General features: G+C 38.5%; 1 protein-coding gene across 1 annotated transcript; it reads right to left on the reverse strand.

Annotated features, from left to right (window-relative positions):
* Positions 1-686: 686 nt before the first annotated feature.
* LOC112885169 lies at positions 687-7,745 on the reverse strand. The gene is made up of 4 exons (XM_025950830.1): positions 6,711-7,745; positions 5,537-6,082; positions 4,813-5,448; positions 687-2,656 (listed from the first exon to the last, which is right to left on the reverse strand). Exons 1-4 carry the CDS (start codon positions 7,743-7,745, stop codon positions 728-730), a joined length of 4,146 nt encoding a protein of 1,381 aa, XP_025806615.1. The 3' UTR covers positions 687-727.
* Positions 7,746-12,571: the final 4,826 nt, after the last annotated feature.

The following is a 12,571-nucleotide window of genomic DNA, read 5'->3' on the forward strand; positions in this document are numbered from 1 at the left end:
CGAAGCAAGAAACTTGGTGTTTTTGAATGAACGATTCAGATATCAGAGTCATCATCATGCTGTGAGACCCCATCCAACAAATTATACCATAACCATTAACCAGTTGTCCAAGAGATTGACCACAACTCCTGAAACCAGGTGGCCGAGCACGTTCCCTCTCAACATTCATCCATCGTGCTCTCCTCGTGTTTACATATTTTCTTACAAAAACTGCATTAATCTAAAACTATATTGACCTTCTTAAAATCTCTCCTGGGTTATTATTCTACCCTGGACGTCTTAGTCTTGCTACTCTACTTCAACAAGTAGTATACATAAAAGCTGTTCCGATTTGCTGAATCATTCTCTCCGCGATTTTAGTTTGTACTATTATTTTATTATTTTTGGCCAGAACTTTTTCTTGATAAAACGCAAAAGATTGGAATATTGATGAGTTCATTCTGATTTACAATACTTCCCAAATTTGAATTTGCGGTTCAAGTAGAAAATTGGATTTCAGAAAGAACAAGTTGTTTACTTCTTGAACTTTCTACTAACTTCTTTAGGTTTAATTTAGTATATTCAGAAATTAGTGCAGCTTTATTATGTAACAATGACCAAAAGAAGGACACGTATTTAACATTCACACCAACCAGATTAAGTAAAAAAAAAACATTCATATGTTACATCAAATAAAGGTAGTAGAATGATAATCCTAGCTCAATTGCAATGTTTACACATAATAAATTTACACAAATGAGGATGCACGCGGCTGCAACAGCTTCAAGATAGGTCGGCGCTCATGCTGGTCAAGTTGCCGCTGCAAATTTTGCTTGACTTCATCGCTATAGGAACCTTTAAGCCACACCTCCTTGAGGCGAAATAGACTATCCAGACCAGAAAATTGAAAACTGGACCCAATGGAGCAGTGAACCTTAAGCACCTCTAAAAAATGCAACATTCCACCAAAAATTACTTTCAGCTCAGAAGTGCAATGGATTTCAAGGACCTTTGTCTTATAGAATTCCAAGTATAAATTTGGCGCAACATAGAGCTCAGTAACTCGTATTGGCCTCACACAAAGACGCTGTAACGCATCTCTATTTGGCAATGCAAAAAGGACGAAAATTTCCATTCGTGCAAGGACGGTCATCTCAAGATCCAACTTTTGAAGATTACCAAGCTGCTCAAACCACCTGGCTGACAATATACGTACATGGCCATGCAGCTTGAGGATCTTGAGGGCCTTAGGTAGTGGGGATGTAGTCCCATCCAGACAAGCAAATCGATAATCATTCTTGTTTTTCGTGGGTTGCACTTTCACTGTTAAGGACTGTAGGTGGATGAGATCAGAGATGGCAGAAAAGAACTCACGGATGTTATCCACATTGATGCCAGACACCCCGAGCCTCTGCAGTTGGGTAAGTCTCTTCAACTCCTTGATGATCCCCTTTCTAGCTCCAACATTAATGACACCAAAGGTATGCAAGGCCGTCAAGTTGCCAATCGCTACTGGAACATCAACACACTCTTTATCATCAACTTGCATGCAACATATCTTGGACATCCAGATTGGTAGAGATGTTTTTGATGTCATGTTTCTAAGTGATGCTGCAAAAGTTTTAGAATCGCCTTGTGCTTGTGCCAATGAAGCCATTTCTACTGGTTCGGTTGCTGGTGGCTGGCATGTGACCATGATGCCACCTTCTTCCCATAGAGTCTTTCTGCCAGCGCGAACATATTGGAGGTTCCGCAGCTTGGAAATGATAGCCCCTCGGAATGCGACTATGGAGGTGTGCCTAACATCCAAAGTTTGAAGTTGCCTCAAGGCATGCAACGAACTTGGCAGACGGGTAATCTCTTGGCAGCCTCGCAGGGATAAGAACTTGAGGAGGGGCAGCAACACCCCAATGTGCTCCAAGTCATCATCTGTGACACCTATTGTGTCTTCCAGATCCAGCACACGAACAAGTCTCATCTTGTTGTTGGTTGGGTTAGACATAAAGAATGGCCTCCACTCACCAAGAACTGTAAAAGACCGGAGCCGTGAGAAATCTATGCTCTCAAACACGCTCTTGTCCCTATCCCAACTTGTCCGCACACTGAGGTGTCTCCCAACACGTTGTGAGTTCTGTTTGCAATGCCCCTCTAGTGCCAAGACAAGGTTATCTTCCATTGGACGTGATGTGATGTATTCATGGAAAAAACCATTGACTCGGCATTGGAACTTGCTTGTTGATTGTTTTTGAATGATGCTCAAGTTGAGAAGCTCGGAGAATAATCCTTTTCCGTTCTCCTCTGCAGTACCACTAATTGTGTCCCTAGAGTAACCCTCTGCAATCCAACGTTGTAGCAAACGCCTCCGCCTAATGTTATGGTCCGTAGGGAAAACCGGTAGATAGAAGATGCATGGCTTGAGGTAATCCTTGCAAGTTGCCAAGTAGGATTGCACCCAAGAAAATAAACCTCTTAAACTCTGAAATTCTTGGACATTGTTCTCCAAAATGGAAATAAAATTATCATTAACGGGCTTTAAGTCAAACGGATATTTCCCTAGCTCTTTATTGCAGTATTTTGCTGCGGCAACTATTACTTTAGGAAGCCCACCACACTTGCTCACGATGAGTTTTGCAATTTTCAGTTTTTCATTTTCTAATAGTCGATCATCATTACCCACCTGCAGTTATCAATAAAATAAATTTAATTAGAAACAAAATCAAGTTCAAATCAATACTATCGAGTTCTCCTTTAGAAGATATGTGTGTGTCTATATATACAGATACATACACGGAATAGTTATTTAGTAGCCAGTTACACAGTAGTACTCTTTGTTAAAAATAATCAAATACAATAATTTCGATAATATATGATATGACATTTACAACTTTTCATCAAGAACTACAATGTGATATCTAGTGATGTTCTAAACCGAGTGCATATTATTGCTAAATATATCAATCATTATCGGTAATTATTGTACAAAAATAATGGTTTTCTAAAAAGACTAAACAAAACTACTGATTAGAGAAGTTTCTAACTGCTCCAATATTTCTATATTTTGTTTTTAAATACTTTATAATTTACTTAAATCATCCTTTTTGTGTGTCTATATGATGGGTCACAACATTTATTAAGAGATGAGAAGTTATAGTGGTTGTAACGTGCTAAAAATAACTAAGATGTTGTTAGGTGATGAATACCCTAAGTTGTCACTGTGAGTAATGAGAACTTAAGATATTTTTATCATAATTTATTAAATTGGGCTATTGTGTACACAAGAAGAAAATGACTTATCCGTGATGGAGGAAATGATAGATGATATTCACAAGTGTGATATCCTGACTAATACCTAACAGGATTGATAGCACATTGATTCTAACAAGGTGCACACCTTATTTTCTAGAAAGACATCAACAAAGAATATGTGGACTAATTAAGTGTGCTTGCCCTGGTGCAATATAGGGATGGATGATCAACTGGGAAGTTCTTCGCAAGTGCGCATGAGTGAGAATATAATATGTGGGAAAGATTATAGTTGGTATGTAAGAATATTCTATACATTCTAGAGAGTTGTTATACATAATGACCGCTAGTCTAAAATCGTTACAACAAGTTGAGGAACCTGAGAATTTCTAACTGCTTTTTTATAGAAAAAGAAATATGCATACCAATTTTTAAATGGAACAAAACTAGACACTTGTAGAAGATGAATTTTTAGGCGAGTTCTTTCAATTCTTCTAAGAAGTTATAAAGTTTATTTGGTTTAAGTTTTTAATGCTTTCCATAGAGAAGAATCATCTATTTATAGCTTTAATTTTGGGGTTATTTCCCTTCTTATGAAGAAATATACTATGATATTTATCCAACATGATCATCCTATTTGTTTATTAAATGTGTGTTATAAGATCTTCACAAAAGTGCTGAATTACATACTTGTGAGGGTAGCAGAGAGAGTAATAGCTGCTTCACAATATCCACTTTATTACGGGTAGGGAGTTTTGTATGGGGTGGGAATTATCTATGAATCTTTAGATGAGTTCGAAGGGAAAAGAGTAATGTTGTCATGCTAAAAATGGATTTCAAAACAGCATACTGTTGACACCCAAATTTGCCCCTTATGGTCAGACCGCCAGTAGGCCTGATCTGACCGCAAACCTTAGATCTGATTTGCTTGTGATTAAATTAAATTGATTTGAACTCTATCTCTTAGATTCATGCAAGAATTGAACTTTTCTTAAATATGACACTACCTCAACCATATATAAACAAAGTATCATGCCCTATGTAGTTGGGATCAAGCAATTCACACTATCAATCGAAAAAACATCTATCCGTTCCCCAAATTAGGGGTCATCCAAAAGTGACCAAAGCACCTAGCTGCCAAACTGAGCTCGCAGTCACACAATGGGCAAGCAGGGCCTCATTGCCTCCATGCAGAAATATATAGTTGTTCTATATGGGCCAATAAAGCAGACGGAGATTAACCAATTCACTTGGGTCTACGCCGATGTGGACGTGTCATACTAAAGGATGCTATTGGTTTATGTCAAACACTTGTTATAACAAAGGGTAATCTTTTTTGTGTGTTTAATAAATACTAACTTTGTCAACGAAAAGGATTAATTGTTGGTTCAAGTATATCTTAAATCAATCTTTTATATCTCCTGTCAATTTGTTTTTTTTTCAAATTATTATTCTAGTAAGTTGTTTCAGGTATGTGTAAAATCAATCTTTTATATATTTTAACAAAAAAAATTCTAAACAGTTTTACTTTAGTATCAAGTCAATAATGTACTATCAAAATACTTCCGGGACAAGCCTCAAAATATGTACCTTTTGACGGAAGAGTTGAAAAGCAGAATCATCATTTAGACCTTTCAAGTTGATCACTTTTTTGATATTGTTTACTTCAGAAGAATCATTTTTGCTCTTGTTGCCCGTGCAATGTCTGGCCACACTTTCTTCATTGGTAACCACAAGGATAGTGGTCTTAGAGCTAGAAAAGTCGGACCAACCAAATGCTGCTTTCAGTGCATCCCAGTCATCTGTGGACTGTAGGCCATCAAAGACAATCAAGCAGTTAACACGTGGATGCAGCAACTCACGACACATTTGAACTGGGTCTTTCCCTTCAATGATACTGATCACCACGTCTTCTTTGGCTTTAAGATCATCGGAATGGAAGTCAAAAAGAAGGCGTCGAGACAACTCCGTGAGGCAGAATGGATGTGGCACATCCACCCAGCAGTAGTATGCTTTTTTCTTATAAACATTAAGAATGCTTATGTAATAGTTGTATCTGGCGTAAGTTGATTTGCCAACTCCAGCAATACCCCACAACGAAAACACGCCAGGAGAGTCAATACTCAAATGCTTCTCCTCTTCAGATCGAGTGTTTGGATCAAAGCTGCGGTTGCTCTTCCAGGCACGTGCCTCTTCGTCTTTGTAAAAGAAATAGCGATCCTGATGCTGCAAAAGCGAAAAAGATGTTACCAATGTGTACGCCTCAGATATGTATAGTAAAAGACATACTAAAAAGAGACAGAAATTTAAGTACCTCTGGAATGACCCATGTGTCAATGTCATCTTTGATGAACACCACAGCTTTCTTGCAAATAGCAACAACACAACCTTTTATAGTATCGGATACTAATGTTTCTTTAAGGGAACGCCAAATCTCACTGTCCCTTACGCCATCGATGACAAGAAGGTGCGAGTCATCTTCACTAAGAAGCTTGCGACAGCTTTCCATTACTTCAGCATCTTTCATGTTTACCACCCGGTCAATATGATGCAGCCACTGAGCCAGAAGTCCACCGAGATTGGGTTTATATCTTGTTATATAATCCTCGGGTATGATCCCATTTTGATCCAAGAGCACTCGCCGCCAGAAGTCCATCGGGTTGAACGGATCGCCAATGGTGACCCATTTGTACTTCTTGAATCTCACACCGTCGAATTTTTCATGACCATCCACAATTCTGTGCCACAGCCGTTTGACGACAGCGGTTTTCATGTTGTCATCATCACATTCCACCATGACCAAACCACCACGCTTTATTTTCCACAGAAGATCGCCCATGTCAATTTGATTCCCTGGCACCTGAAATAAATATATATATTAATAAGAAACCAGCAGATTTTCAGCGACATTCTGTTTTAGCTAGCTGCTTCCGATGTGTTATTTCCTTAATTCTTGTTACATATCCGAAAACTACATACTACCTCCATTTTTTAAAAAAAATATACTATCTCCGTTCCTAAATATTTGTTCCTGACTAGTATAAAAATAAACTAGGGAGGAACAAATATTTAGAAACGGAGGTAGTACACGGGAAAAAAAATGGTGCAAATGGATCATTGGATGCAAAAGTGCATGCAGCTTTCCTCTTTTGGGGTTTGAGATCGTCTGACATCAAAATGATTAAAGTTGAGATTAAAAAGTCAAACGTCATTCATCTTGAGAACAAGGGAGTATGTTCCAATAATCTACTACCAAACATTATACAAGACACACACATCGCCAGCTAGAGAGAACCATATCAGTCGTAGCAAGCGATTTAGCTAGTGAACAGCTTGTTATTGACTAGTCGTTGAGACAGCTTTTTTTCTCCAAATGAAAAATTATCAAATGATGACAATGCTTAAATGCTAAATAAGTTAAACAAACATGAACGACTCGCTATGAACAGAGGGAGAGTAATTATGAATTCATTTGAATCTTTACTTACCCTTTTGTAGAAGGCATAAAAAGATGGAAAGCTACTGAACTCCGACACGAGGTATGGTTGCCCTGTGCACACCTTCCCAATCCCAAGGTGTGGCGTGGTCACAATGATTCGACTGCCGTTGTTATTTTCCGGCAGATACTTCCTGGCAGTGTGCCACTCAACAACGTCAGACACTCCCTCCAGGACTAGCAAATAACTTTGCTCCTTTGTCACCTGCTGTAAAACTTCAGCAGCGTTGGTGACATCTTTGGCTGGAGCTTGATCACAGGAGCCCGTTTTATACAGGAGTTGAGTGATCAAGGTGTTGATGAACTCGTCGTGATTGAAAGGACGAGTGATCTTAACCCAGGCACGACGCTCGAATAGTTGGCAGATTTCAGGGTCACAATACACTTGGTTGATAATGTATGGTATCTCAAGATTGTTGCCACCATTTTCCCATACAGAAATCACTTGAGTGCTTCTTTCATCACGTTTGATCAAATCTTTGATGCCAACTTTCCGTATCTTCCAAGCGTCCTCCCATACTTGGCGTATGACCTGAAAATTCGACAACAATGTATCTTCGGAGGTGATCGGCGGCATGATGGCCGTCGTCCCCGAGAAGGTTTCAGTGCCGAGGATGAGGTTGTACCGCATATTGCGTTGGCTCAATTCTTCGACCCCGTCCCTGACGAGCTTGATCTTGATGGCCACCTCGTCAAGGGGCCGCGATGGTGACATGCAAGACGGCAGGATGCGGCAGCACCACGTGGACTTGTCCTTGTCGAGATGGACAACCAGCTCGATGCCGTCCTCCATGTCTAAGGCTAGCTCACGGAGCAGGCGCAACCAAGTTGTCACCACTTCGTTTTTGACACGCTCCTTAGTGGAGACGTTGAGGAAGGACTGCATCATCAGGAACTCCCCGGTGATGAACACCAGGTCCTGTTGAACTTTCACCTTAAGCTTCGTCTCCTCATCTATGGCCGTCTGGACACGGCTCAGTGTCCCCTCCACGGCTGCCTTGGTCAACCCAAGCACGAAACTTGCCATGGCCTAGCTAATTCTCTTTACAGCACCAGGTAGGATGCTTGCTCTTTGGTGTTCCTGATCTGGTTCTGGATTGTGTATCTACTTCATGCCAAGAACGGATTTTATAGGCTAGCTGGTAATAGTAATACGTACATGGTTTCTCTCTCTCACGCAAAGTTACAAAACGGGTGGAAACTGGAAACGTTGGGTCAGTAGAAAGCTAACTTGGTAGAAGACTCTCTCTCCTTAAGTCAAGGCCTGTACTCCACCTAGCAATCATAAATATTTCACTGTCAGTGGGTATCCATATTTTAATTGAACATATATAGAAAGAGTTTCATGTTTTGTTGGCAACAACTCACATTGTTTGTCATCCCTTGACTTAGGATTCGCATCGGTTTTTGGTGCTCATAAATTTGTGGCTCTATCTTCTTATGAAAGGGCAACACTCCAACCCATACACTAAAAAAACATGCACTATGGGTCAGCTAATGAGTGTAGTATCCATGTTAAAAATCCTTAGAAAAACATCGCTTTGCTAGGACTGTTCTGGATTTTAGTGCGGGTGTTTTATTTTACCAGTTTCGTTTGCCACAATTTATGCTGTTGTTCAACGCTCGATGCAGGATTCACATGGGGCTTCTGCGCTCGTATATATGTATATATACCAGTGGCGCGCTCTCTCATAAATTAATGGATACCAATTCGTTAGCTGACTTTGCACATTGTTTTATGTATGTATAGGTTGGTGTGCTGCCCTAATTTCACTTAATGAGAGAGCCACTCGTATATATACATATATATATCCGGGGGGAGAAGCCCCATGTGAATCCTGCATCGAGCCTTGACCAAACAGTGTAAATTTTTGCCAACAAAACGATTAAAAAATAAGACTGAATCTGATCTGTGGTGCACATTTTCTTTTTTAATTTTTGTGTAGGAGTGTTGCCCTTTCATAAGGATATAGAGCCATAAATTTTTGGGCGTGGAAGACCAATAGGAATCCTATGCTGAGAGTTGACCGAGAGTGCAAGTTGTTGCCAACAAATCAATTAAAATAAAAAACCTGCACTAACATCCAAAATTGTCTGAACAAAGCAAACTTTTCGAAAGATCGTCCACAAAGATACCGTCTAACTATGCACTTTTTATTTAATTTATACTGCACAGAAATCCTACTTTATTTAACACTACTACACAGAGATCTTACAATAATAGACCATAAAGTTCTCTAGTGAAGGGCATTTTATCCATCAATAAGTCTACGTTACTGCTGTAAAAGTATAACCGTGGCGGGCACAGAAAGCGAAAAGATGAGTTCCTCTTTCAATTGAGGATCGGAGAAGGGGGTTGCACTACATTGGAAGATATGGGCAGTAGGTAGATTGATGTGTTTGTGAAGGACTTTGTATTTTTGAGAAACTTAGTTTTACTGTTGGTTTTAAATGATATATAAATTACAGCCAAAAAATCAACTGAAATAAAAACATGTACTCACATCCAAAATAGCCCGAACAAAGAAAAAATTATAAGGCTCTTCCACGTATATAGGTACCGACAGATATTGCAAATTTTTAACTTATGGATAGGAGTACGACCGTTCATTTCGTGTACTCCCTCTATTCATGAATATTTGATATTTTTAATGTTAAAAAGTCAAATAATCATGAATAGAGGGAGTACATAACAGTCCTGCAAGGAACTGCCTTTTCTACTCAGCCAAGAGCTCATGCACGGTGACATCCTTAAAAAAATAAAACAAAGCACCCACCCTGACAGCCAGTCCAAGCAATTTGTTAACTATATGTTAATTAATAATTGAGAATTGTTATAGTGCTTGAAATTAATGAAATTCGTTTATTTGATTAGATTTGATGATTAAAAATAGAGAGATTTTACCTAAAAGGTGCTATAAATTATAGACTAGTAGTAAAATGGTAGGTCCATTTTTTAAAATTAATATCAATGCTTATTTAAGACAAAGGTATCTTAGGTGCCCACTATAGTTCTTTTCAAGTACTATAACAAAATCCTAGTTAGTTACTCCTTAGATTTTTCTAATACTGAAGTTTGGACACAAATACCAAGTTAAAATGAACTGTTTGCACTGTCTTAACAACAATAAATATAAAATAGACAGTATCATATTTAACTAAATTACTACCTTTGTTTTATAAAGATTGTCATCAGTTAATTCATATTAGCACCAGAACAATGTAGTAGCGGGCAATATAGTGCTCATCTCGATCTATTATGAAATGTGCTCATGCCACTGCAGTGTCATTTTGTGGTGGTGGATGTATACACTGAAAGAAAGTATCTCTTTAACCCCTAAGTTGGACGTTGATAACTCTAGTAATCACTTTGTATTTATGCTATAACACTTTATCCAACTAATGGTTTCAGAAACGGCACATTTAAAGGCTAAGTTTGAACCGTAGTTACCACATTGTAGTATTTTTTTCTAGGGATATTACGTATGTAAATTACTACCCCATTTCGAAATACTTATCACAAGTTAATTTATTTTTTAACTAATCGGTAACAAGTGTTTTGAAACAGAGGTAGTAGGATTTATGACTTTAGGAGTCGTATTTCTTGGCTGTTGATGAACGCTAAGTAACAAAATTCACAAGTTCGCACCCATGCTATCTTGTATCTTTGACAGGGATACAGTATTTGTTAGCTAACCGACGGTACAAGTTGTTGCAATTAAAACAAATAATTAAAATAAAGCATTTGCCCTGGCATCTATAATAATCCAAATAAAGAAAAAACAATTTAAGGATCTTTCATCCCTGATAGGACATTGATAACTCAGTGATCACTTGATACTTATGCTATAAAATTTCGTCCAACTAATGATTTCAGAAATGCCACATTAAAAGGTAAAGTTTGAAGCATAGTTAACGTTGTATTACATTAGTTTTTTTATTTAACTTTAATTAGTTTATTTTTGAAAGTATTTTTCTTTTTATAATATCATATAAATGAAATAATTGAAAACAATTTGAAAATAGAGTTAGTACAACTTTAGCCCGATGTGATTCTGCATGGAGCATTGAGGAGCAGTGTAAATTGTTATCAATAAAACGATTAAAAAATAAGACTGACCCGTGGTGCAGACTTTATTTTTTAATTTATCGGTTGGAGTGTTGATCTTTGAGAAGGAGATAGAGGCGTAAAAATTATGGGCATGGAAGACCAATAGAATCCTATGCTGAGAGTTGACCAACGCAGTGCAAATTGTTGCCAACAAAACAATTAAAATAAAAAGCCTACACTAACATCCAAAATAGTCTGAACAAAGCAAACTCATTCAAAGGATCATCCTACAGATACTACCTCCGTTCTTTGAACTTCAGCTGCCGCACACCTACCCGCCCGCGAGCTCAGGAGCGCCACGCTCCTGCCCACAGTTGCAGACTTCACCATTTCATACACTAACATGTGATTTAAATATTGTATCGTTTAAATGATCAATAAAAATAGATGGAATAAATGAAAATGAGTTAAACTACTATCAATGGTAGTGTTAGATTAGACTTCTAATTCAAAGAGTGTAGATAGATTATGATTCAACTCTATCTCTAGTTGGATTAAAACTCAAACTCTAACATTATATATCTATAAATATAGACTCTCCATATACATCATAGTCAGCAGATTGTTAATAGATATGTTCTTCTGTGGTTGTCTTCGCTCTCTTACCGAGAGGTTTTTCCATGTTAAATCTTTTGTGTCATTCTTTTACTCAAAAAGTGGTATTAGAGCCATGGTTTATTATTTAGGTTAGATAAAAAGATTTATTCTATCCGAAACTGCAGTTGTCACCGCGGCACTGTGAATCTCGATGTCACATCAACATGTAAGGTGATGAGGATTGCATGGAGCATATTATTCAACCATTCAAGAAGTCTTGACCCCATCCAATTTGATCTCTAGGAACTTATTGATGAATTTCTCACAGGAATTGCTCAATCAAGATTGATATGAGCTTATACATGTGAAGATGTTTATTCTTTAGAGGTGGTTTTCATCATCAGCTACTTTCAAAGTTGAAGATTTTTACTGGTTGCTTGCACAATGCCTCATTAAAAGAAAAGAGATCTACGTTTATGTCATCATTTGATCTGCATGGCTTTGAGCTCGTGATGAAGTTGTGGCTCATGCGACTTGATCGATAGTTGTTCTGGTCGTCGTTCGGTGTGGTTCACACATCGACACGTTGCTACATCTGATAGGGACAGCCCCGGGGTGGCCCGATCCTCACGGCAGTAGGTAGAATCCTAAGTGGTAGAAAGTCGATGGATCGAATTTTTGGTGCAATCAGCTCTTTTTGGATCGAGTAAAAAGTAATTGACTTTTCTAAGAATGAAAGAGATAACTAGCTTTATACCTGTCAAGGTTGGCTGCGACCAAGCGACGGGGAGAGGTACCGAAACCGTGACGATCTCGATCTCCAAACGATCGCAGAACCATAGGCCGGGACTAATCCACACAAAAGGACCGAAATCGTAGAGCACGAATTAGGGAGTCCCAGAGGAACCTTCGCGTATAGCGGCAAATTGGTCTCTCACAAGTCGATGAAGAACTCGCAAGAAATTGGGGTAAGAACACTCAGCTCTTGGCTGGAATACCATATGGTGGATTGCTTAATTCATAATCAGCTGATTGTTTTGGCACGAATACAAGGGTTATTTATACTAGGAACATCTCTCCTTGTGGGGTGTGAAAGAGTAACAGTTTTCCACTAAATAAAATTTGAAGAAAGGTGTAAAAAGAGTAGCTCCCGAGAGGCTTCGTGGGTTTCAGTTTCTCTGACCAGTCTCCACTAAAGTAGCCAT

The sequence above is a fragment of the Panicum hallii genome, chromosome 3, assembly GCF_002211085.1.
Source record: "Panicum hallii strain FIL2 chromosome 3, PHallii_v3.1, whole genome shotgun sequence".
Lineage (NCBI taxonomy): Eukaryota > Viridiplantae > Streptophyta > Magnoliopsida > Poales > Poaceae > Panicum > Panicum hallii.

Coding starts and splice junctions, on each gene's coding strand:
- LOC112885169 (XM_025950830.1), bottom strand. CDS start 7,745: ATGGCAAGTTTCGTGCTTGGGTTGACCAAGGCAGCCGTGGAGGGGACA. Junction 6,083..6,710: donor TTTATGCCTTCTACAAAAGG/GTAAGTAAAGAT, acceptor TATTTATTTCAG/GTGCCAGGGAATCAAATTGA. Junction 5,449..5,536: donor ACACATGGGTCATTCCAGAG/GTACTTAAATTT, acceptor TCGCTTTTGCAG/CATCAGGATCGCTATTTCTT.